Source organism: Leucoraja erinacea, chromosome 7 (assembly GCF_028641065.1).
Source record: "Leucoraja erinacea ecotype New England chromosome 7, Leri_hhj_1, whole genome shotgun sequence".
Classification (NCBI taxonomy): Eukaryota; Metazoa; Chordata; class Chondrichthyes; order Rajiformes; family Rajidae; genus Leucoraja; species Leucoraja erinaceus.
In genome coordinates this window covers 48,346,241-48,373,746 of record NC_073383.1, presented here as the reverse complement: position 1 = coordinate 48,373,746, position 27,506 = coordinate 48,346,241, and the positions used below count along the sequence as shown (strand labels likewise).

At 44.4% G+C, this 27,506-nt stretch overlaps 1 protein-coding gene across 1 annotated transcript in view; it reads left to right on the top strand.

Annotated features, from left to right (window-relative positions):
* ndufa10 (NADH:ubiquinone oxidoreductase subunit A10) overlaps positions 1-27,506 on the top strand; it is an 80,909-nt gene that overhangs the window by 28,660 nt on the left and 24,743 nt on the right. Inside the window, exons 6-7 of the mRNA XM_055638515.1 lie at positions 14,367-14,446; positions 21,036-21,090. Of these exons, the coding sequence (XP_055494490.1) occupies positions 14,367-14,446; positions 21,036-21,090 (135 nt within the window). The remainder of the gene's footprint in view (positions 1-14,366; positions 14,447-21,035; positions 21,091-27,506) is intronic.

The window sequence follows — 27,506 nt, the reverse complement described above, 5'->3', positions numbered from 1 at the left end:
GAACATTGACCTCTCTAATTTCAGGTAGTCCTTACTTTCTCCTACCCTTCTCAACTCTCCCTCAGCCCACTGGTTCCACCTCTTCTTTCTTTCTTCTATGTATATAACCTTTATCACCCTGTCCTCATCAAGCCTATTGGTCCTCATCAAGCCTGTTGTTTCAGCACGGACTTGTAGGGCCGAGATGGCCTGTTTAATGTGGATAAATGTGAGGTTATCCATTTTGGTGGCAAAAACAGGAAAGCAGACTATTATCTAAATGGTGGCCGATTGGGAAAGGGGGAGATGCAGCGAGACTGGGTGTCATGGTACACCAGTCATTGAAGGTAGGCATGCAGGTGCAGCAGGCAGTAAAGAAAGCGAATGGTATGTTAGCTTTCATTGCAAAAGGATTTGAGTATAGGAGCAGAGGTTCTACTGCAGTTGTACAGGGTCTTGGTGAGACCATACCTGGAGTATTGCGTACGGTTTTGGTCTCCAAATCTGAGGAAGGACATTATTGCCATAGAGGGAGTGCAGAGACGGTTCACCAGACTGATTCCTGGGATGTCAGGACTGTCTTATGAAGAAAGACTGGATAGACTTGGTTTATACTCTCTAGAATTTAGAAGATTGAGAGGGGATCTTATAGAAACTTACAAAATTCTTAAGGGGTTGGACAGGCTAGATGCAGGAAGATTGTTCCCGATGTTAGGGAAGTCCAGGACAAGGGGTCACAGCTTAAGGATAAAGGGGAAATCCTTTAAAACCGAGATGAGAAGAACTTTTTTTCACGCAGAGAGTGGTGAATCTCTGGAACTCTCTGCCACAGTGGGTAGTTGAGGCCAGTTCATTGGCTATATTTAAGAGGGAGTTAGATGTGGCCCTTGTGGCTAAGGGGATCAGGGGGTATGGAGAGAAGGCAGGTACGGGATACTGAGTTGGATGATCAGCCATGATCATATTGAATGGCGGTGCAGGCTCGAAGGGCCGAATGGCCTACTCCTGCACCTAATTTCTATGTTTCTGTTTCCGTGCTGTAATTGTTATATGGTTATTGGTTATTGGTCACTTTTCAAAAAACATTGTTCTTAACGTTGTTACAGATGTTTAACTGGAAATAATCATCTTTCTTTGAAACATAACTGAGTACAAAGTTTGTATGGATCAGCATTTGAAATATATGAGACAATTCCTAATCCAATTAACAAATGAAAGCAGGCAATACCAACACTGTAGAGATTGTACTAGGCTGATGTCCGCACGACAGATGTGATTATTGGTTACATGTTTATTCATTTTGTCCATAATGTTTGGGACAAAGATGTTGTAGGCCGCAGGCCAGCGGTTGGAGCGCTTCTCTGGCGACCCCTGGCAAGGGGGTCTGCAATGTTACAGTCCCCGCTGTGCCGCCGCTGAAGCTCTGGGCCCACGATGCTAAGGTCCAGCGGCGCCGCTGCTGAAGCTCTGGGCCCGACTCCAGGAAAGGCTGCACCAAACCAGCTGTAAGGCCGCAAGGAGGGGGCGAAGAAGCGACAAGGAAGGAAGTCGCCTCTCCGTCGAGGTAGTTGTCTGAAAACGGTTTCCCCCTACTCCCCTCCCACCACCACCCCCCACACAAGACATACAGAGAAACACTAAAACATACTTTGGACAAACTTTAAAAAAAAAAAAAAAAATCAAAGCAAACGAACCCGCTGCAGGAGAGGCAGCCGACTCGCAGCGCCACCGGAATTTGGTGGAACTATACCGGAACTATACACTTCAGAATTCATTATGCTACTACCATCACCAGTTGTATCATCATTGAAGATAAGTGAGCCAGTACCTTTAGCAACCATACATGCCCAGGCCATAACACCCCCCCCCCCACTGTGTTTCACAGATGAGGTGGTTTGCTTTGGATCTTGGGTAGTTCATTCTCTCCTCCTTACTTTGCTCTTGCCATCATGCTGACATGTTAATCTTCATCTCGACAGATGGCACAATGGGCTAAGTGTTCGGCTGGCGACCGGAAGGTAGCCGGTTCGAATCCTGCTTGGAGTGCATACTGTCGTTGTGTCCTTGGGGCAAGACACTTCACCCACCTTTGCCTGTGTGTAATGTAATGTAATTATGTGAAGCACTTTGGGGTCAATGCAAGTTGACTGAAAATGTGCTATATAAATAAGATTATTATTATTATTATTATCTCACCTGTCCACAAGACCTTTTTCCATAACTGTGGTTGCTCTTTTAAGTACTTCTTGGCAAACTGTTTTTAACTTGCAGTGTAGCCTCCATTTCTGTTCATGAAGTGTTCTGTGATCATTGTGACTCCTGAAGAGTGTTTCTGATCTGTCGAACAGGTGTTTGGTGATTTTTCTTTGTTATAGAGAGAATTATTTTGTCATCAGCTGGGGAGGTCTTCCTTCGCCTGCCAGTCCCTTTGCGATTAGTAAGCTCACCAGTGCTCTCTTTCTTATTAATCATGTTCCAAACAGTTGATTTTGGTGAGCCTAAGATTTTGCTGATGTCTCTAACAGTTCTATTCTTGTTTCTCAATCTCATAATGGCTTCTTTGACTTTCATTGGCATAACTTTGGTCTTCATGTTGATAAACAGCAATAAAATTTTCCAAAGGTGATGGAAAGACTGGGGGAAAGACTGTGCTGAGAGCTCTCTCATACCTGCATTAAGAAGCAATTAAACACACCTGAGCAATTACAAACACCTATGAAGTCATGTTCCTGAACATTATGGTGCCCTGAAATGGGGAGACTGTATAAACACAGCTGTAATTTCTACATGGTGAAACCAAAATACCCTTTAATAAAATCTGACAATGTGCACTTTAACCACATGTGATTTTTTTCTATTACAAATCTCAAATTGTGAAATACAGAGGCAAATAAATTGATGATGAGTCTTTGTCCTAAACATTATGGAGGGCACTGTATGTTCCCAACATTGGAATTAAAAAGATGAGTGATTGCACCATCACTCCACCTTTATTGGAACTGGTTTGCAGTTTAATGAACAAATGATATGCAGCAATAATGTAACATCCAACCTTGTGGAAGGTCTGAGGTAAAAATAGCCGAGCTGTTGGGTGGTGTGGGTGTGGAGAAAACCAGTTTTACTTGTATTTTTTTCCCTTAACCTTTAAAGTGCAGCGTGTGGAGGGTGTAGAAACATGGCTGGGAGCAGGGTAGGACCTGCAGTTCAATATTCCAGGGTATAGATGCTACGTGTGATAGAGATGCAGGTAAGAGAGGAAATGAGTTGCCATTTTGATCATGGTGCATGTAACAATGTTCAGAGAGAATATTTTTGGGGGATCATCCAGTGAGGTTATATGGGTTGAACTTAGAAATAAGAAGGAAATGATTAGAATGCTGGGACTGCATAATAAATATATAGCCAGCGTAATGAGCAGCTATGTAGGGAGATTGTAGGGAAAAACAATCCTTGGCCTCCTTGGTTATCTAACCAACCTGCACTCTGGATCGTCCATATGCCCTGGTTAATCTTTAAAGTTGTGTTCATCACTTGTTTCGATCTCTGAAACATTACCACTTGTCTCAAACATTGAGTCACCTGCATCACTGCTAAAGCCCTGGTTCACACCTTTCCACGTCCATCGTATGTAAACTCCAGCTCTCCTTGCACTGCCTACTTTCTTTTCTTCCTGCGCGTCCCACAGCTTGCCATTGGCACCATAGAAGAAGTGGAGTATTTCAAACGCTTATAAGGCCTATCGTGCATTTTCAGCACTTTATGCTCTTGATTATTTGCCATTTTCAAAGCATTAGATTCAAAATCAACTCAGTCCAATGGTTCTTTCTGTTGCCTTATTTCTCTGAAGGTATCCGTGTTGAGTGAAGAAGTCTTCTACGTCTTGACACTAACCTTTTGGAATGCTCTCCTCCTTGCTTCCCGTCTCCCTCTTCAATGTCCTATTTCTTGATTATACTTGATGCGCTTTCACATTCCCAGTTCCCATTTTGATCACAGGAGTCTTTTAGAATTTTTGTTTCATTTTCAGGGATGTAAAATTAAATCCATGCTGTGTTATGCTTTGTTAATTATAGTCCGCAAGTTTGATTTGTGCAATCTAAATTATTGCTGAAATATACTGTAAACGGCAAAGCCACAACAGAGTGAATCCAAATGTGACACATACTTCAACCAGTTTTGTCTGTCGACTATTATTGGCAAGGGGAATATAGGATTTTGAATGTGGTTTTCCTTGCATAGCATAAATTTTTGTTTAGCTAGACTTTGTGGACAAAGGAGTGATGCCTTGCAGAAAGTTTTGTTTGTTGCATCAGAATCTGTAGCTTTCCTTCATTTGTAGCTGATAGAAGTATGCTTGGGAAACTTCAGAAATAATAACAGTTAACATCACTCAAAGAATTTCAATAAAATTAGCATCTGCCTTTAATATAGCAAAATGCAACAAGTAGGGCAATAAGAACAATATCAATAAAAACCATTCAAATAAAAGCCCAAGGCGAAGAGTGAGACAGAGAGACGTAGATGGGAATTTGAGAGGGTGGATACAGAAACAATGTCCCCCCCCCCCCTGACTGGGGTATTTTAAACCAGAAATCATAGCCTTAAATTAAGTGGTCATCCATAAAGGACAGGAGGGAAGAGATTTCTTTTTTCACCTCGTCCATTAGCCTAATAGGAGACCTTTCAGTGTCTGATAACAGCAAGGAAGATAGACACAAAATGCTGGAGTAACTCAGCGGGACAAGTGGCATCTCTGGAGAGAAGGAATGGGTGACGTTTTAGGTTGAGACCCTTTTTCAGACTGATTCTTCAGAATCTTCAGAATGAAGGAGTCTGAAGAAGGGTCTCAACCCGAAACGTCACCCATTCCTTTTCTCCAGAGACGCTGTCTGTCCCGCTGAGTTACTCCAGCATTTTATGTCTACCTTCGATTTAAACCAGCATCTGCAGTTCTTTCCTACACAACAGCAAGGAAGTTGCTGTTTCTGAATCTGGTAATACTTTCAAGATTTTATATCTTCTGCTCGGTGAGAGGAGAGAAGAGAGATTAACCGTAGTGTAAATGGTCCTAGGTTATGTTGGCTGCTTTCCTGAGGTAATAGGAAATGTAGAAGCGGAAAGTCAAAATGTGACAGGAGACAGAATGTGTGAAGATAAAGCTTTAGATGTAAAAGGGGCAAAAACGGAAAGGAAGGGTAGTAAAAATCATCTGAAAGTGCTTTATCTAAATGCACGGAGTATTCGTAATAAGATAAATGAATTAACGGTGCAATTAAGTATATATAGTTATGATATCGTGGCCATTACGGAGACATGGCTGCAAGGGGATCAGGACTGGGAGTTAAATATAGAGGGGTACTCGACAATTAGGAAAGATAGACAGGAAAGAAAGGGAGGAGGGGTGGCCCTTTTAATAAGGGAGGGAATAACGGCAATAGAGAGGAAGGATATTGCGTTGAAGGATCAGGATAGTGAAACAGCTTGGGTACAGATAGAGAATAATAAGGGGAAAAAAACACTAGTGGGTGTAATTTATAGACCTCCAAATAGCTGTGACGCTGTTAGTCAGAACATAAATCTGCAAATAGTTGACGCATGTAAAAAGGGAACTGCTGTAATCATGGGGGACTTCAATTTTCATATTAATTGGGCAAACCAAACTGGGCAGGGTAGACTAGAGGAAGAGTTTATAGAAAGTATTAGAGACGGGTTCCTAGAACAGTATGTCACAGAACCGACAAGGGGGGAGGCAATCTTGGATCTGGTCCTGTGTAATGAAGCAGGATTAATTAAAAATGTCATAGTTAGGGACTCGTTGGGAACAAGTGACCACAATATGGTCGAATTCCATATTCAAATAGAAGGGGAGCAGGTTGAAACTCAGGCTAGGGTGCTTAGTCTAAATAAGGGGGATTATGAAGGTATGAGGACTGAGCTGATCAAAGTTGACTGGGATAGCAGACTCAAGAATAAGACGGTACATGAGCAGTGGTGTACGTTTAAGGGTATACTGTATAACCTTCAAGAAAAATTTATTCCTATGAAGAAAAAAAGGGGTAAGGGTAAGAACAGTCAGCCATGGCTCAGTAAAACTATAAAGGATAGTATTCGGCTGAAGGCAAGGGCATATAAGGTAGCCAGAGATAGTGGGAGGGTAGAGAATTGGGAAGCATTTAAAGGTCAGCAAAAAATAACTAAGAGATTAATTAAGACGGGGAAAATAGACTATGAAAGGAATTTAGCGAACAACATAAAAACTAATAGTAAGAGTTTTTATAGCTATATAAAAAGAAAAAGGGTGGCTAAGGTGAACGTTGGTCCATTGGAGGGTGAGACTGGAGAGTTGTTGGTGGGGAACATGGAAATGGCAAAGGCATTAAACGAGTATTTTGTATCAGTCTTCACCATAGAAGACACAAAAAATATTCCAACGCTGGATAAACAGGGGGCGGTAGGAATGGAGGAGCTTAATACTATTAAGATCACCAAGGAGGTGGTATTAGGGAAATTAATGAGACTGAAGGAGGATAAATCCCCTGGGCCTGATGGATTACATCCAAGGGTCTTGAGGGAGATAGCGGTGGGGATTGTGGATGCATTGGTGATAATTTTCCAAAACTCCCTGGAGGCAGGAACGGTCCCAGTGGATTGGAAAATGGCCAATGTAACAGCTATATTTAAAAAAGGAAGTAAACAGAAGGCGGGTAACTATAGACCGGTTAGTCTAACATCGGTGGTGGGTAAAGTGTTAGAGACAATTATTAAAGAAACACTAACGGGGCACTTGGATAAACATGACTTCATCGGACAGAACCAACATGGTTTTGTGAAGGGGAAGTCCTGTTTAACGAATCTGCTCGAATTCTTTGAGGAAGTAACAACCCGGGTGGATAAAGGGGAACCGGTGGATGTGGTATACTTGGACTTCCAAAAGGCTTTTGACAAGGTGCCACATAAGAGACTATTGCTAAAAATAAAAAATTATGGGATTGGGGGTAATATATTAGCATGGGTAGAGGATTGGCTAACAAATAGGAAGCAGAGAGTGGGGATAAATGGTTCATACTCGGGATGGCAACCGGTAACTAGCGGGGTTCCGCAAGGGTCGGTGCTGGGACCCCAGTTGTTCACAATTTATATAAATGATTTGGAGGAGGGAACCAAGTGTAATATTTCAAAATTTGCGGACGATACAAAAATGGGAGGAAAAGTAGGGGATGAGGAGGATAGGAAGAGTCTGCAAAAGGATATAGATAAGCTAGGTGAGTGGGCAACAACTTGGCAGATGAAATTTAATACTAATAAATGTGAAGTCATTCACTTTGGGAAAAAAAATGATAGGGCAAGTTATTTTCTAAATGAGGAGGAGCTGCGTTGTAATGCAACGCAAAGGGATCTAGGGGTATTAGTACATGAATCACTGAAAGTTAGTATGCAGGTGCAGCAAGCAATCAGGAAGGCCAATGGAGTTTTGGCCTTTATTGCTAGGGGGATTGAGTATAAAAACACGGAGGTCTTGCTGCAGCTGTACACAGTATTAGTGAGACCACATTTGGAATACTGTGTACAGTTCTGGGGTCCATACTTAAGAAAGGATGTACTAGCCCTGGAGGCAGTGCAGCGAAGGTTTACAAGATTAATTCCTGCAATGAGGGGATTGACATATGAGGAAAGGTTAAGTAGGCTGGAACTCTACTCTTTGGAGTTTAGAAGAATGAGAGGCGATCTCATTGAAACATATAAGATCGTGAGGGGCCTTGATCGGGTGGATGCACCGAGGATGTTCCCAATGATCGGGGAAACTAGAACTAGGGGACATAGTTGCAGAATAAGGGGGGGCTCTTTTAAAACTGAGATGAGGAAGAACTTCTTCACCCAGAGGGTGGTTAATTTATGGAATTCACTGCCCCAGGGAGCAGTGGAAGCAGAAACGTTAAATATATTTAAGACTAAAATAGATGTTTTTTTAGCTGCCAAGGGGATAAGGGGCTACGGGGAGAGGGCAGGGATATGGACCTAGGTATGGTTAGTATAGTAAGACCTGAGTGATCTCCTGGACAAGTGTCGATCGCCTAGATTGGGGTCGGAGAGGAATTTCCCGGATTTTTTTCCCGAATTGGACCTGGGTTTTTATCCGGTTTTTTGCCTCCCCCAGGAGATCACGAGGTTCTTGGGGTGGAGAGGGGTGATAGCGGTATAAAGGGGAGGGTAGTGTCTTGTGTTCTGTGTCTTGTGTCTACTGTTTGTGGGTAAGTGTGTCTGTTTAGTGTTCAGCCATGAGCGAATGGCGGTGCGGGCTCGATGGACCTGGTGGTCTGCTCTCGCACCTACTTTCTATGTTTCTATGTTTCTATAAATAGATCCTTTATTGTCATTCAGACCTTTTGGTCTGAACGAAATTATGTTGCCTGCAGTCATACACAGAATCAATAATCATAAAGCATACAATAAACACAAATTAAACATCCACCACAGTGAGTTCACCAAGCACATCCTCACTGTGATGGAGGCAAAGTCTTAGTCTCCGTCTCTTCCCTCCTTGTTCTCCCTCTGCGCTGAGGCGATCGATCCAGGCCGAAGATGCCGCTCTCCAGTCCAGCGGACCTCCGTGGTGATGCCGCCGCCGAAAGCCGGAACGCCATTTCCACTCCGAGATGGCCAGCATCAGCTCCGGGCCGCCGCCTCAGCTCCAGGGCCAACGCCCCAGCTCCAGGTCCCGCAGTCTCCGCTCCAGGCCGCCGCTCCAGGCCGCCGCCCCAGCTCCGGGTCCCGCAGTCTCCGCTCCGGGCCGCCGCCCCAGCTCCGGATCCCGCAGTCTCCGCTCCGGGCCGCCGCCCCAGCTCCGGGTCCCGAAGTCTCCGCTCCAGGTCCCGCAGTCTCTGCTCCAGGCCGTCGCCCCAGCTCCGGGTCCCACAGTCTCCGCTCTGGGCTGCCGCCCCAGCTCCGGATCCCGCAGTCTCCGCTCCGGGCTGCTGCCCCAGCTCCGGGTCCCACAGTCTCCGCTCCGGGCAGCCGCTCCAGCTCCAGGCCGCTGCCCCAGCTCCGGGTCCCGCAGTCTCAGCTCCAGGCCCTGCTGCATCAGCTCCAGGCCGCCGCCGAAAGCCAGAACGCCACACCAGCAAGTCGGGCCACCGTTGCCTTAGCCCTGAAGACGGCCAGCCTCTCGTTGGTAAGTCCTGGCTGGCTCTGCCTCCGGAGCCTCGGGATCGGTCGCAGGTTGGAGGCCGCCAGCTCCGCCATTAGGCCTCAGCACAGACGGAGGCAGAGAAGGGGGATACGACACGAAAAAGTCGCATTCCCCCGAAGGAAGAGACAGAGAACTTGTTTCACCCCCTCTAACACGACCCAACAAACTAAAACTTAACCAAAACAAGACAAAAAAAACAACAGAAAAAAGTAAAGACAGACGGACTGCAGGCGAGCCGCAGCTGTTAACAGCGCCGCCAGTTTGTGAGCGGCCCCGGCTACATCCACAACTCTGCTATTTGTGTGTGTTCTGAGCAGAGCTGTTACCAAATCAAGTTGCAATGCATCTGAACAGAAGGCTTTCTATGTGCATCTGCAGAAATTGGTTTGAATGTTTGGATACAAAGAGAACTTCCTTAGTGTTCTGAGGAAGTCAAGGGCATTGGTGTGCTTTTTGGCATAACCTCAGAGTATTTAGTCCAGGAGTAAATTTTGGTGACATTTACGCTTAGAATCGTGAAGCTCTCAACCATCTCCACATTTGCACCATTGATGCAGACTGACCTAGTTTCCTAAAGTCAATATCTAACCTCTTGCTTACGTTGAGGGAGAAGCTGTTGGCTTGCCACCATGTTAGAAAACACTCGATCTCCTTCCTGTGCTCCGTCTCATCATTATTCAAATTCTGGCCCACCACAGCGGTGTAATTGGGAAAAATCTGAAAATGGATTTGGAGCAGAATTTGGCTGCACAGTCAAAACATTACTTTTGAGGCCTAGGTTTAAGGTGAGAAGTAAGATGTTTAGAGGGAATCTGAGAAGGATTTTTTTAACTCGGGGCAGTTGCCGTCTGGAACGCACTGACTGAGGGGTGGTGTAGCCAGGTAAGCTGCACCACAAAATTTAAGAAGCTTCTGGGCGAGCACTGAATCACCGAGACAGAGCAAGCGACGGACCAGATGCTGGTAAATGGGTATTTGGTCAGCATGATGTTGGTGAACTGAACTGCCTGTTTTTGTGATGTATGATTCTTTTTAATGTGTCTTAAAAATACCTACTGTTTGCAGATGGGTAAATACAGTTATTTATTATGAATCCTTTACAATAATGGAACTTGCTTTCACCTTGATTAGGATGCAGCTTCCTATTTATCCTTCCTTCTTTCATCAGCAGAGCTAAGTAAGGAATAGGGCAGGATACCAACAATTATAAATGTTCCCAGTTAAGAAAGGTGCAGGATATTGGTATTACAGAACAAAATAGTTCAATTTCCTCAGGAAGGGTATCACAGAGGAAGTACAGTAGACACATCCACCTCCTTTAATTACTAATTTCAAGATAGTTTTGTCACAAGGCTTGGGAGCTTAAAATAAAAATCTGCAATTAGCTTGTTTTCATTTTGCACTAGCCACTGATTGAACAATGAGAAAATGAAAGGAATCTTGAATCACCTAATGGATTAGTTTTTGCTTCTCCCTTCCCATCCACCATTAATCTTTTTCACCAATGTAGGCACCGCCTTATGGTGCATTCTTGGTGGCTATCTGGTGGGGACTGACATGATCAGCCCCAGTGAACAGTATGTTAGTAAAGCTCCATCATGTAAGAAATCCAATTATTTTGCCAACCACTTCTTAATTTTATTTAACTGATCTTTGTCATTAATTGGTTTTATAGTCACAGATACAACATAGAAAATAGGCTGAAGACAGACACAAAATGCTGGGGTAACTCAATGGGACAGGCAGCATCTCTGGAGAGAAGGAATGGTTGACTTTTCGGGTCGCGACCCTTGTTCAGACTGAGAGTCGGGTAGGTTTTGTGTCTATCTTCGGTTTAAACTAGCATCTGCAGTTCCTTCCTACACATAGAAAATAGGCCCTTTAGCCAATCAAGTGTGCACTGACCATCAGTCAGCAAATTCACCCTAATCCTACATCAATCCCTTTTTAAATCTCTTCATATTCTCATCAACTCTGCCCAGATTGTCCCTCTCAACCGCACAAGGGGCAATTTACAGTGGCCAATTAACCTGAAGTGTGAAAACGCACACCACTAGATTCAGGGACAGTTTCTTCCCAGCTGTTTTATCGGGCAACTGAATCATCCTACCACAACCGGAGAGCAGTGCCTCTTTGATGACCCTCGGACTATCCTTGGTCGGACTTTGTTGGCTTTACTTTGCACTAAACATTATTCTCTTATCATGTATCTATACATTAAATGGATCACTTGTAATCACGTATTGTCTTTCTGCTGGCTGGTTAGCACGCAACAAAAGCTTTTCACTGTACCTCGGCACACGTGACAAGAAACTAAACTGAAACTAACAATCCACCTGTCCTTGAGATGTTGGAGGAAACTAGAGCACATAGCGGAAATCCATGCAATCACAGGGCGAATGTGTAAACTCCACACAGTCAGAACCTAAAGAATGAACCAAGGTTTCTGACGCTGTGAGGTAGCAGTTGAATCTCTCTGCTATTAGCCCTGTTGTTGATCTATGATCATCAAAGTAGATGAATTATAGAATCTGGGCGGTGGGGAAGGGGGGAAGTAGATGAGGATGTGAGGAGAATTTAAAAATTGGATCCATGTAAATGGGTTGGCATGAACCTGGTAGGCTGAAGGACTTTTTCAATGTAGTATCTCTGTGACTCTCAAAGCCATTCATCTGCGTTGCTCTACGTACCTTAACCCACATGGCTAGGATATAAAATATCCTAACTTCACACCAGTTGTCATTTGGAGGGAAGTTTCAGACTTCCAAAACTGGCTGCATGCAGAAGAGTTGCCTAATTTAATTATTAAAATCACTAGGCTCTGAGTGTGGGTTTTGCTGCCTGGTATCCTGAAGAAAAAATGATGTTTTTCTATGACAGGATGAAAAGTATTTATTTTAGCGAAATGGCTAAGACTCTGTTTGCTGTTTGGAATGCAGTTACTAAGGCAATAGTTCTGCTGGGATTATCAGAGTTAACTGACCAAAAATGTATAAATTGAAACTTTTTTGTTTCATAAATTAATGTTGTCCTCGTAGTGAGCACATTTTGGAGAAAGGATTGATTCAACTGATGGAGGCAGTAGTGTTGAAAGAAGGTTACTTGTTTAAGGGAAAACAATGTTCTGGAAAAACCCAGCAGTTCAGGCAGCATCTGTGGAAAGACAAATGACAAGGGGGGGGGGGGTTAAACTCCTTTGACTGTGGAGCGAGAGTGGGATTGAGAATTAAAGTGCAAGACAATCAAAAGCACATAGCCACGCTGTAAAACAGAACACAGGATTGCTGCTTGCTCTTCATTGGAAACAAGATTCCTTTCAGTGCCATTGACTTAGTTCTGTTGGTAGCAACTTGAATATTTCACAAAGACCATTGGATGTGATCCTGGCCTCATTGTCCAGGAACTGCTATCCAAATTTAAAAGTGCCGAATTGATTAATAATGCTGTCAGTTCTTGGCTAGATTGTATGGTATCAGGAGTCTAGGCAAGTGGTTTAAAGACATGTAAACCTTGACGCAAACTCTCCTGAGAGAGATTCATATTGTGATCAAACAAATTTTCAAACTCTTAAAAGAGTTAAAGGATAAAATAATGTTTGCTGAAAAAGGATAGGATTTATGACGGGAAATGGAATAGAGGTGGAGAGGTTTTGTCAGGGTGTCCAAACAACATTCACACAAGAATTCACAATATAACATGATTTTTAAATCTCATTGTCATGAATTTATAGGCCAAATGGAATTAATTTAATGTTTAATTCCCAGAAATTAATGGGCATTTTAATCATCTTGCGAGTGGCTTTTTGTGGAACGCATTCGATTGGAACGTTGCGGTTGCAGTGAATTTGGACCCCATATCGGCAGGAAAAACACTGCCAGTTTGTATGTGGTCAAAATCACATTTTCGCCAATGAAATTTGGATTAAAGTCATCCTAAGAAGCAAGTTTATATGTAAAATAGACGACTTACCTTATGTTTTGTCCCCTACGTGAGACCAGTTCCGTTGTAGGTATTGACGGCGTTAGAAGTAGCATTTTATTTTACTCCAGGGATTAAATTGTCCCGCAATTTTTTTTTTATCTTCCGAGAACGGAAGTCGGAACGATTTTTCTGCAGCAGCTGAAAAGCCTGAGAAAGTTCGACTCCGCAGGCAGGAGAAAACGGCATTTTGATCCTGTCCCCCCCCCACCCCCCCTTCGAAGGCGCCAAAGTCGCGCAAACGGCCAGTGGCAGAACTACAGCGCCGCTGAAGGTGTGTATTGTAACATCGCTACTGTGTTCTGGCAACATCCTTGTAAATCTTCCCTGCACCTTTTCCAACAAAATAACATTCTTCCGGTATCAGGGTGACCAAGGCTCCAAATGTGACACAGAATGACAGCGACATTCTTTCAGCAAACTAGCAACCATAACACTCCAAATGTGGCCTCACCAATAAGCGGTACAATTGTAATATAACATACTCGATACCCTGATTAATGAAGGCCAATGTACCAAATGTGCTAAATGCCCCTTTGCATGTGAACACCATCTCCCAATCAACCTCTGCCTGTCTATTACTTTAAAAACTGGCCTTGTCAAAAGATTCTCAGACTTTACAGAGGTTAGGGTGAAGCTTTGCACACATCTGAATAGACAAATGGGAATTTTAAAACTGAGTCATGGCTAGACAAAGTAGAAATGGGAATGATGAGTGAACAAGACTTGTGGTACATTGATTCCTAACTTTCGGACTTCAGAATTCACATACGGAAATGTGAATTTTAGTCCACATTCCAGTTTAGTAAAACTCCAGTCTTGAGATGCTATAGTCTTGACATGACTTACATTTTTGGGAAAAAGTTTGTTACCTGTTCTTGTAATTATAGTAGATGCTCTGTATTCTGTGAAACCATTTGAAAAGGAGCATTTTGATGTCTTGATAAATACTTGGATTCAAATTCACTTGTCAAAGATAGATCCAAAGTGCTGGAGTAACTCAGTGGGTCAGGCAGTATCTCTGGAGATAATGGCTGGGTGAGGTTTCGAGTCGAGACCCTTCTTCAGACTGAAATTTAATTCACTTGTGGTTACGGAATTTATTTCTTACAGATTTATTGATTTTATTTTTCAATGACCCCCTCCAAAAAATATCTAAATAAATTATTCTTGTAGGAGTAATCTCGATTTATACCTCAGTGAACTGTCTTTTTCTTTCCAGACCTATGAACAGAATGTTTCCACAGCTTATCTGCAAAGCATTGAGGATGCGTACAAAAAGTCTTTCCTTCCAGAGATCCGGTAAGTGTACTGAAACTCAGCATTGATTTTTGATGTTCATTGCAAAGACTTGATGAGTTTTCCTAAATCTGGTATTATAACATAACCATGCATGGCCATTCACTCAGTAAATTTGTTTATGCTATAAATACTTCATAAAATATTTAGAGCATAAACAAATGCACTGAGTGAATGGCCCATGCTGACATTTATGTTCCAAATATCTCCATTTCTCTCTATCTATTCCCATCATCACATCCCTCTTTGGTTTATCCAGTTTATCTTTGGGCTAAATACTCTTTTTAGCTTCAATTACGCCATGTGGAAATAAGTTCCTGAATTGTTTCTCCTTACTTGCCCATTGGATTTGCAGTACACCTGCTCTGACCTTTTTGTTCATTTATCCTTTTCAATCTTTCATTATCTAGCAGATTGTGAACAATTTTTTTAAATAATATCATTTCCAGTGAAACTTGTGTTGACCTACTTAATCCCCTCTAATAGTTGTAAACTCAGTTGGAAATTATTCAAGTAAATCACTATTGTAAATTTATTTGAAAACGGTTATCAAGAATTGCAGCAGTATCTTGATCAGCTGGCAAGTGGGCGGAGATTTGACTAATGAAGTTTAATTGGGATGTAAAAGTGTTGCATTTCGGGAAGTCAAACCGGGGCAGGATCTTCAGACTGAATGACAGGAACCTAGAGAGAGTTGTAGACCCAGAGGGATCTAAGGATACAAATGCTTAGTTCCCTTAAAGGGACATCACAGGCAGATGGAGTATGTGAAGAAGGCTTTTTGCATGGTGGCCATCACTCAGGGAACTAGGCCTAGAGCTGGAATGCTATGTTGCAGGTTTACAAAACGTTGTGTTTTGTGTTCAGATTAGTCAATATGCTATAAAATAGATTACATTAAACTGGAAAGAATGCAGAGAAGATTTATAAGAATATTGCCAGGACTCAAAGGCCTGAGCTAATGGGAGACTGAGCAGGCTGAGACTTTATTTCTTGGGGCCATATGCTGAGGGGTGATCTTATAATGGCGTGTAAAATCCTGAGGGGAATAGATAGGGTGAATGTACCAAATCTTTTTTCTCAGAATGGGGGGATCAAGATTTGGATGGCATAGTTTAATGGGCCTGTCCCACGTAGGCGACTTTTTAGGCGACTACAGGAGACTTTGCAAGAGACTATGCAGTCGCCACATGTTTGCGGGTGGCTGCTGGGGAATCGCCTCCGTGGTCGTGAAGAGAACATGTCGGACAATTATCGGCGACTAGAATGAAGCCGCCATGGAGAGTGGCGAGAATTATCGAGCCGTAGGTGGGCAGGCAAGAGGTCTTAGAGGGTTGGCAGGAGGTCGAAGGTTCTCGGAGGTTGGAGCCGGTGCTGACCGGTGAATTTCATTGGCTCATTGGGGAAAAAAAAGGTAAGCAGTAGTTTTCAGAATTAAGGATAACCGACAGGTAATGTTAAATGTCCCTCGAGCATCAAAGCCGTGTATTTCTGGCCGTAAAAGTTGGCTCCACTCCTTCTTCCCCCCCCCCCCCTCTTTTAAAGGACTTACTGTACACTGCCTTTAGCCGTTTTTTTACAGTGCCAACCTTCCTGCCCCTGAGATTAGTATACAAACTTAAAGCACACGCTATTGGTTCAGTATTGATGTGGATAGAGAACTGGCTGGCAGACAGGAAGCAAAGAGTAGGAGTAAACGGGTCCTTTTCTGAATGGCAGGCAGTGACTAGTGGGGTACTGCAAGGCTCAGTGCTGGGACCCCAGCTATTTACAATATATATTAATGATTTGGACGAGGGAATTGAATGCAACATCTCCAAGTTTGAGGATGACACGAAGCTGGGGGACAGTATTAGCTGTGAGGAGGATGCTAGGAGGCTGCAAGGTGACTTGGATAGACTGGGTGAGTGGGCAAATGCATGGCAGATGCAGTATAATGTGGATAAATGTGAGGTTATCCACTTTGGTGGCAAAAACAGGAAAGTAGACTATTACCTGAATGGTGGCCGATTAGGAAAAGAGGAGATGCAACGAGACCTGGGTGTCATGGTACACCAGTCATTGAAAGTAGGCATGTAGGTGCAGCAGGCAGTGAAGAAAGCGAATGGTATGTTAGCACTCATAGCAAAAGGATTTGAGTATAAGAGCAGGGAGGTTCTACTGCAGTTGTACAGGGTCTTGGTGAGACCACACCTAGAGTATTGCGTCCAGTTTTGGTCTCCTAATCTGAGGAAAGACATTCTTACCATAGAGGGAGTGCAGAGAAGGTAAATGGAATCTATTCCTTTTCTCCAGAGATGCTGCTTGGCCCGCTGAGTTACTCCAGCATTTTTTGTCTAACTTGCTGATTCAGACAGTTTTTGATTTACTCTGAAACACACGTTGGAAATTTAAACTTGGGCGCAACTAACATCGTCTTACTACCGTGGGAACTCTTTAACTCAGCGGGAAGGCAAGCTTTTGTGAACAAGCTTTTCCCTTTGAGAATAGGGAAGATTCAAACAAGAGGACATGACTTCAGAATTAAGGGACAGAAGTTTAGGGGTAATATGAGGGGGAACTTCTTTACGCAGAGAGTGGTAGCGGTGTGGAATGAGCTCCCAGTGGAAGTGGTGGAGGCAGGTTCATTGGTATCATTTAAAAATAAATTGGATAGGCATATGGATGAGAAGGGAATGGAGGGTTATGGTATGAGTGCAGGCAGGTGGGACTAAGGGGAAAAAAATTTGTTCGGCACGGACTTGTAGGGCCGAGATGGCCTGTTTCCGTGCTGTAATTGTTATATGGTTATAAGGCAGCAGTTAATTGTTGCTCCCTTCAGTTTCCCAGAGGGTCGGGACGGGACTGGAGTTGGGAGGGAAAGGTGGGGGAGTCGAGGGAGAGGAGGGGGAGACAGATGGGGGTGTCTTCATTTACTGGCGGCGGGTGTCTGTCACTGAAACAGGCAGGTGAGATTTCACATCCACCTTGTGTGTGCCTCTCTCTCTCTCTCTCTCTCCCTCCCTCCCCCTCACACAGGCATGACTGGAGGAACTCCGCGGGCCAGGCAGCATTTACGGAGGGAAATGGACAGGCGACCCATTCTTCAGGCTGCCTTATGTCTCTCTCCCCCCCCCCCCCCCCCCCCCTCAACTCCCACCCACACACGCGAATGCTGGAGAAACTCAGCGGGTGCAGCAGCATCTATGGAACGAAGGAAATAGACAACGTTTCGGCCCCGCTGCACCCGCTGAGTTTCTCCAGCATTCGTGTGTGTGGGTGGGAGTTGGGGGGAGGGGGGGAGAGAGACATAAGGCAGCCTGAAGAATGGGTCGCCTGTCCATTTCCCTCCGTAGATGCTGCCTGGCCCGCGGAGTTCATCCATTCATGCCTGTGTGAGAGAGGAGAGAGAGAGAGAGAGAGAGAGAGAGAGAGAGAGAGAGGCACACACAAGGTGGATGTGAAATCTCACCTGCCTGTTTCAGTGACAGACACCCACCGCCACTAAATGAAGACACCCCCATCTGTCTCCCCCTCCTCTCCCTCGACTCCCCCACCTTTCCCTCCCAACTCCAGTCCCGTCCCAAGTTCGGTCTGTGAAACGCAACACGCCAGCCCCGACAACCAGCCCGGTGGTCAGTGCTCTCTCTCTCTCTCCCTCCCTCCCTCTCACACAGGCTGAGAGACTCTGTGAGTGTACGTCTATTTCTCCCCCTCTCCCACACACAGTAAAGACCGAGTAACTGTGCTCACTCCATCTGTGTCTCCCACATACACAGTAAAACTCTGCTTTGTGTGTGTATATACCAATTCAACCAAGGGAGGATATTTATAGTGTGTGAAAAAAAAAGTGACATCATTTGTGCCACGTGATGATTTAATTACACTTGACAGTATACAATGTCATTCAAGATTTAACGGGAAAGCTCGGGAGACGGACAAGTCACTCGCACAAATAACAGAAATGCCGAGTACCGTGGGAACTCTTTGTCTACCCCCCCGTTATATCGTGTGATATCGTGCTAGACCACGACCACTTCACTCTGGCTACATCTTGCGTCAAGTCACCCCGTGAAAAAGGCCTATTACTGTCGGCACCTCCAGCTCCGTTGCTGCTGGGAGATCCTGCCCGACGGCCTCGATTCCGGAATCCATGAAGGCCACCCCGGTGTTTACAGGTACAGTACTTACTGTACCTGCCAATCTCTGCGAGGTGGGGAATTCCCCTCCGATTGGGAATTCCCTTACAGTCGCTACCACCGGGAGATCGCAGTAGCGATAATGCCTTTAAATTCGTTAGCAACTCACTACTTACATCACTGGGTTCTCCTGATTTGTTTATACAGGTGAGCTCAGAAATACGATATTTGAAGATTTTCTGTACTGCAGCTGGCAAAATGTCATCGCAGGCAGGCGCCATCTTAGCGATCCACTGAAGTTATTTTTGAATTAAAATCTATTTTGAATATATATATTAATGTTGCACACCTCTGGATTAACTATCTATCCTTGCAATACTCAAAATTTGGTGTCCCCGCAAGCATCCAGAATTGGAAGTAAATTTGAATCCACACAGTTTATGTGAATTGTGCTGAATAGTTCTTGTGGAACACCAGTTCTCACTGTTTTGAAGTTGAGCAACGACCTCCTGTTTTATTGTATACCCAACATTTGGCTATTGTAGTTAATCCACGAGACATGGATCCACTAGACAATATCTTATTAATGTCTTTCTGAATATTCCAACCAAACACATTTGCTGTATTCCCATTCTGTAGTAAGCAAGTTTGAGTTTAGAGTTTGGTATTTCTGCACAAAGAGAGGAAACTATATTCCATGCCACCCCCACCATGCACCCTCTCCCACCGTTGTTTAACTCTCAGCTTTCGATACAGATACACAGCAGTTAATCCACAATCCTGTCCCGTTTTCCTTTTCCCCAGCCTGTATCTCTTCGTCTGGCATCACATTTCATGCCTCTTCTCTCATCTCCTTTTCTCACAGCCCCTTGTCATTTCATCTTTAGCCCTTGTTAAACCATCTGACAATCAAGCCCCTCCACTCCCTCACCTTACTTGCCAGGCTTTTACCTGCCCCCACCTCTCTTCCAGCTTTCTCCTCCCCCTTCACTACAATCAGCCTGAAGAAGGGTCCCGACCTGAAATGCCATCTGACCCACTGGGTTACTCAAGCACTTTATTCCTTTTTTGTAAATCCCTTGTGTCTACAGTTAGGTTTCAGGTCTTTTCAACTGAGAGTAGCTGCACCCAAAACTTGTCTTGAATTAATTTAGAATTCTAATCTTTTTCAACATTTTCCTAATTTGCCAGTGTTGAAGGGTGGTGATTTTAAATTGTTACAAATTTTGTGTAATGAATATGCTAGCTGAGCTTTCCAGACATAGAGCTCATTAAGATAACATTGTTTGTTTTCATGACGTTAAAGCCAAATGACGAGCAGAATACTTCACAGAAACCTACTGCTGTAACAAAACCCAATAGGCCAGACACTGGCTTTTGTTCTGGAAAAAATGACGAGGGTTTTAAAAATGGCAACAGTGATCATCCTGTTCGCTATATGCATTGCTGAGAGTCTGTATTTCTGTTTGAAGGCCTGTTTTAAATAAAATCCCACTATTGACCTTTAGTCAAAAAATTGGCCCGCCTATACGTAATTCTTAACATATTGAATGATTGCGCATACGTTGCCTTTTAAGCAATGTTTATTTGCACATCTTGCCAAAGCAGCTTCCTTATGAAATACGTATTTTGTTTAACTAGTTTTCCAAATATTCTTTTTATCCTGTGTTAGCCTCTTGTTATGAGTTTGTTGCCATATGGTATTCTTCTGGTGCACTTCTATCCTGCAGCAATCAAATAATTAGTACTTGATTCTTTGTGGATGTTTGCCATCAAGATGTTTTCATGGAACTTCGCATTAATAAATTGCAAATAAAAGGCGGGTCCAGTGTGAAAGAATACCGCTAAAGCGTTTCACAAGCTGGCAGCTACAGCAAGGCACCAATAATCCACTGTGCCATGTTCAGAATTCCTAATGGTTTGGCACGTGGGTTGCTGGAGAACTGATCCTGAGTGTTAGGAGGATCCCCCTGCCCTCATCTGTTGGTGTGCAGGGGACCCCTTTCTCGTCCGTGTGCGCCTCAGGGTGCCTCCTGTTACTGGGCACACCTGGCTCACTGTACAATTCACGAAATAGCCAAAAATAAGTGAATTAACTGTGTTAGTATTTTAACAAGAGTAATATCCAAACGTTTGGAAAATCCATCAGTTTTTCTGAAGGGGAGGGCATGGGAGTGGCACCTCACTGTAATAAATGTTATTAAGGGTATGGCTGTTATTGTCTGATGTGCTTCATCTGCAGAAACCGCTAATTATCATGGTATATGGGCACATTTATCTGTTTTGTAGTAAATGCCTACTATTTTCTGTGCTTAAGCAAAGCAAGAATTTCATTGTCCTATACAGGGACACATGCCAATAAACTCACTTGAACTTGAACTTGATCTTTTATTAATGGATTACTTATTTTTAAAACACTGGATGGCGTGCACCATAATATTCCAAGGCTAACAGTCGGAACTTTTTTTTTGCAGTGAGACGTCTAATGTTTTGCAGTATGAGGCAATCCAGGTTCCCCATGAAGAACAGGTAAGAATAATTTGAATTGTTATACTTCCCTTTTAAAGCTTTATTCCATCTCTCTTGGCGATGAGAGATTGCAGATGCTGTAAACTTGAGCAAAACACAAAGTGCGTTGAACTGCTGGAAAATGATCCAGGCAAAGTGATAAATGGGAAAAAAAGAAATGGCGGAGTAGTTGAATAGCTTTTTTGCATGTCTTCACTGTGGAAGACACCAGCAATGTGCCTGAAATCCAAGCCAGGTGGAAGTTAGTGGAGAGGCTATTACTAGGGAGAAGGTGCTTGGGAAGCTGAAAGGGCTGAAGCTGGATAAATCACTTGGACTGGATGGACTACACTGTTCTGAAAGAGGTGCTTTAGAGATTGTGGAGGCATTGATAGTGATGTTTCAAGAATCACTAGAGTCGGGAGTGGTTCCAGGTGATTAACAAAATTGCAAATATTAGCCCGCTGCACAAGAAGGGAGCAAATAAGAATAGTGGGATCTATAGACCGGTTAGTCTGACTTCAGAGTCCATTAGAAAGGATGAGAATAGAATAGAATAGTTTCTTTATTGTCATTGTAACATGGGCCATGTACAACGAAATTTAAAATGTCAGCCAGTCAGTGCAGCATTCAAACATTTCTAAAGCTAACGAAACATCCACGGTAAAATAATAAAGATAAGCAAATAAATAAAAATCACAGACAAAGCACGCATACACACCCAACCCTCCATCCTTCTGTCGATTTCACCGTTACCACAGTCCCTTAGTCTGTATCGCCCCTGCGTTCCTTGGTGGCCACATTTAGTGCTTTTATAGCAGTGGGGTAAAAACTGTTTTGTAGTCTATTTGTCCTTGTCCTTGTGGATCTGTACCGTCTGCCTGACGGCAACAGTTCAAACAGGGAGTGTCCGGGGTGGGAGATGTCCTTTATTATATTCTGGGTTTTTTTGGTGCAGCGGGAACTGTGTAAGTCCTCCAAGGTACGGAGAGGGCAGCCGACAATCCTCTGGGCGTTGTCAATGCCCTCTGGAGCGCTTTCCTCTGAGCCACTGTGCAGCTGGTGTACCACACGCATACACAGTATGTTAGTATGCTCTCAATGGAGCACCGATAAAAGGACAGCAGCAGCCTCTGAGTGATGTTATTCTTCCTGAGCACCCTCAGGAAGTGCAGTCTCTGCTGGACCTTTTTCAGCAACGCAGTGGTGTTCACGCTCCACGTCAGGTCCTCCTCAATGTGGATTCCCAGGAAGCGGAAATCCGCCACCCTCTCTACACAGTCCCCTCTGATGGTCAGTGGTACCATGTCCGTTTTGTTTTTCCTGAAGTCTATTATTACCTCCTTCGTCTTTGAGGTGTTGAGGAGCAGGTTATTTTCTTCGCACCACACTGTCAGCTGCTCCACCTCATCCCGGTAGGCGTACTCGTCCCCCGCGGAGATGAGTCCCACCACTGTAGTGTCATCCGCAAATTTGACAATGGTGTTGCTGTGGTGGGCGGGGGTGCAGTCATGCGTGTAGATGGTGTAGAGCAGGGGGCTCAGTACGCAGCCCTGTGGAGAGCCGGTACTGAGGCTGAGGGCCGTGGATGTGTGATGGCCCACTCTGACTCTCTGGCTTCGACCCGACAGGAAGCTATTTATCCACGTACAGGTGGAGTGTGGAAGTCCCAAGTCCCCCAGTTTGTCCACCAGTTTGTGGGGAAGGTTACGGAGTACAGGTGCACAACCTTTCATCCGGTGTTCCAGAAACCGAAAAGCTCCGAAAACCGGCCATTTTTTCCAGATGTCGTCTGCGCACCAAAGCTCGCGTTTGGCGCCAAACTTGACCCAAAACGACCCACGGTCAACCCAGGTCTGTACTACTGTAGCGGCTGCCTCCTCCCTGGAGACCGGGAGACGCTTAAACACATCTGTAAATCATTGCTTAAATGTTAGTCAGTTAGTTTGGAGGGCTTTTATGTGAAGGGGGGTGAAGGGGTAAACTTTAATTCTTAGTCCCCTACCTGGTCGGAGAGGCGGGGAGCGGTCAATGCCTTACCGGGTCGCCGTGCAGTAAGCTCCGCAGTGCTGTGGCCGTTGGGGCTGCGGGCGGCGCCAGTTGTAGCTCCGACCCCGGCAACTCTACCCCTGGCTGCGAGGCGCTCCAAATCCAGCGCGGCCGGCGGCCGGACGCCCCAGCTCCGCAAATGTCGGGAGTCGGCAGCGTCGCAGCGCTGGGATACCGGCGGGGAGCGGGCAATGCCTTACCGGGTCGCCGTGCGGCAAGCTCCGGAGCGCTGTGGCCGCCGACACACAACATCGCGGAGCGTCGCTGGATTTGGAGCCGCGCAGCCAGGGGTAGAGTTGCCGGGGTTGGAGCTCCAACCGGCGCCGCCCGCGGCCGGACGGAGCCCCCAACTCCGCGGCTCCAAATCCAGCGACGCTCCGCGATGTTGTGTGTCGGCGGCCACAGCGTTCCGGAGCTTGCCGCACGGCGACCCGGTAAGGCATTGCCCGCTCCCCGCTGGTATCCCAGCACTGCGACGCCGCCGACTCCCGACATTCCCGGAGCTGGGACGTCCGACCGCGGGCGGCGCTGGATTTGGAGCGCCTCGCAGCCAGGGGTAGAGTTGCCGGGGTCGGAGCTCCAACCGGCGCCGCCCGCGGCCGGACGGAGCCCCCAGCTCCGCGAGGTTGGGAGTCGCCGACCAGGTAGGGGACTAAGAATTATAGTTTCCCCCTTCACCCCTACTCCACCACCACCACATAAAATCCCTCCAAACTAACTGACTAACATTTATGCAATGAGTCTCCCGGTCACCCGGGAGGATGCAGCAGCTCCAGACTTTTCAAGCCGCCCGCGCTACCTACCTAATCTACGCTAAAAATCTTCCATTCTGAAATCCGAAAATGTCCGAAATCCGACAAGTGTCTGGTCCCAAGGCTTTCGGATTAAAGGTTGTGCACCTGTACTTAGAAGTTCATGATAAAATAGGCCAAAGTCAGGCTTTGTGAAGGGGAGGTCTTGCCTGACAAATTTACTGGAATTCTTTGAAGAAGTAAATAGCAGGACAGACAAAGGAGAATCAGTAGATGTTGTTTATCTAGACTTTCAGAAAGCCTTTGATTAGGCTGCTAAGGAAGAAATAAAGCCCATGGTATCAAAGGGCAGATACAAGAATGGATAGCAGGTTGGCTGCTGGCAAAAGGCAAAGAGTGGCAATAAAGGAGGCCTTTTCTGGTTCCTGCCAGTGACTGGAGTTCTGCAGGCTCTGTGCTGGGGCTGTTACTCTTCACGTTGTATATTAATGATTTGGATGAGGGGATTGAAGGCTTTGTGGCTAAGTTTGCGGATTATATTAAAATAGATGGAGGGGCAGGTTGCGTAGAGAAAGCAGCGACTCTGCAGAAGGACTTGGACAGGTTGGGAGAGTGGGCAGAGAAGTGGCAGATGGAATATAGTGTAGCAAAGTGTGGAGTCATACATTTTGGTAGTACGAATAAAGGCATAGACTATTTTCTAAATAGAGAGAGAATCTAGAAAACGGAGGAGCAAAGGAACATGGGAGTGCTGGTACAGGATTCCCAAAAAATTAATCTGCAAGTCGAATCGGTAGTAAAGAAAGCAAATGCAATGCTAGCATTTATTTCAAGAGGGCTTGTATGCAAAAATAGGGATGTAATGGTGAGGCTCTATATGATGCTGGTCAGGCCGCATTTACAATATTGTGAGCAATTTTGGGCACCATATCAGAGGAAGGATGTGCTGGCGCTGGAGAGGGTCCAGAGGAGGTTTCCACAAGTGTAGAGTCTAGGACTAGAGGCCATAGCCTCAGAATTAAAGGACGTTCTTTCAGGAAGGAAATGAGGAGGGTGGTGAATCTGTGGAATTCTTTCCCACAGAAAGCTATGGAGGCCATCAGTATATATTTTTAAGGCATAGATAGATAGATTCTTGATTAGTATGGGTGTCGGAGGTTATGGGGAGAAGGCAGGAGAATGGGGTTCGGAGGGAGAGATAGATCAGCCATGATTGAATGGCGGAGTATACTTGATGGGCCGAATGGCCTAATTCTGTTCCTCTCACATGATCTTATGATAATAGAGCAAAAGACGAAGTGTTGGAGGAACTCAGTGGGTCAGGCAGCATCTGCATAAGGAAATAGACAGACGGCATTTCAGGTTGGAACCCTTCTTCACAGACGAATCTATAATATATATACTGTAATATGACAGTATACTGTAATATGACAGTTTCATAAGTTTGTTATTAATCTTCAACAAATTCAATGTTGACATTTTTTAAATTCCTGTATCAAAGTTATTAAGCTCTACATTTTGTCATGGTTTATGTTAGTTAGCATAAAAACAAAATGCTCTTAGCATAGCGTTTCTGCTTGTTTGATCTGGATGTGGCATTTACCCAAGGAACAACTTCAGTGGTATACATTACAATGCTAAAACCACCCCATGCCAGAATAAATGGCAGCAAAAACCGCTCCAACCCTGTTTTTTTAATTTTAAGTGAATTTGACATTGCTAAAGCCCTGACCAAAAAAGTTGGAATATTAAATTTATTATCACAATACAAGGGAAATGGTCCACCCTGTGCACTTTTTGACCTCTTTCGCAAACAATTAAGGATACATTACTTCAGCAGTATTAAATGGATTGTGCAAGTATGGTTGTGTAAGGATTTGTATTTTGAAACAGGAGGGAGAAAAATCCTATAATAATTTATGGTATCCTTCCTAGTGAGTTTTGTAAAATGGATTTCATTTTAGATTTAAATTTTGTTGTTAACATAGAACATAGAAACATAGAAATTAGGTGCAGGAGTAGGCCATTAGGCCCTTCGAGCCTGCACCGCCATTCAATATGATCATGGCTGATCATCCAACTCAGTATCCCGTACCTGCCTTCTCTCCATACCCCCTGATCCCCTTAGCCACAAGGGCCACATCTAACTCCCTCTTAAATATAGCAAGTTAATATTGCATAGTTGAAATGTCTGCACTGACTGACATCCAGTCGCTTATTTATTTTAGAATGGACCAGGTGCAGTGTAAAGGTCCCTCATGCTCAGAGCTTGATACCAGCCTCAGCAGCGAACCCTTCCGTTATGTCATTGTGATGCTGTCATGTTTCTCGTCAGCCAAGAATTAGCCCTGCAAATGAAGCTGTCAGTTTTGTTTCAGTTTGGAATTGGAGGCCCATCTTAAGATCTCTGCCAACATTAGCCAAGCTCATTTGTGTTCAACCTTTACAATTGTTGAAATTGGAAATTTAATATCATCATTCAAGAGATTTGCACAAGGATCGAGATCAGAAAATAAAGCACATGTGTAGATTTCTCGAAATATGCACTATTGCTCGCCACGGCGTTTACTCCTAAAGTGCCATGCTATTGATAGAACTCTAACACCAGTGACCTATTAAAATATTTGAAATGCAAGTAGAACAGTATTTTTATTTCTTGTTTTCTACTGTCGTACTCTTTTTCTATAATATGCTTCAGTTTAAACTGCACCAGCATTTTAAAGATAGAATTTCTTTCCATCCCATTGAATGCTCATGCTGTCAACTGCTCGATTGGGAAACCATTCTGTGAAGGTTTGCGTGTTAAGCGTAGAGCAGATATCATAGTTTCCATTCTGAATCCAGAGTGTTGACAGATCCACTTTTAAGCAGAGCCAGGCCATGAAGTGCATGATCCCAAATGCTGTACTTCATTGTTTGGAGTAGTAGCCAGCTCCGATATCATCTGCAAGCTGTTAGTGAGCACTTTAGTTCTCCTCCATTCAACCCCGTCTTTGGACCACACAATGTAAGAATTGCCCAAATTCTGCAGTAGAAGAGTGATCTTGCATCCTGTCTAAATGTTTAGCAAGCCAGTTTGACTTTAAAATATCTCCAAGACTGATGAATCCATTCAATCTCTAAGAACATTATAACTTGTGATTAGACTTGGATATTAAACCTTGTTTTTTGAACCTGTAACTAGGGCTAGTGTGAAGAACATCACTTGTTCAGTGTGTGGCCAACCTAAGCAATTTAATTCAGTGGAAAATAAACAGTTTGTTTGAATCTTGTAATGCCCAAATAACATGGTCAAGACTGCAGAGACTGAAATTTGGAGCAACAAACAATCTGATGTTGGATGTCAGTGGATCAGGCAACCACTGTTGCACCTAGATGCTGCTGGATGCTCTCGAGTTCCTTTGGCGAATGGGTTAATACCAAAGCTGTTAAATGAACTTGCAAGTATACTTTGAGGTTCCAAAAGCACTCTTTGGATTAGTTGCTTAGTGTTTTGCTTTTATTTGATGCACAAATTGCAGAAGTCTTATAATGGCAAGTTGCACACCCACCATGAATGTGCCATTTCTAATATAAGTCAGATCAAGGATTGACTTTTTTAAGAAGTGGCTAGCTCGGTAAGATTTCGAGCATTCC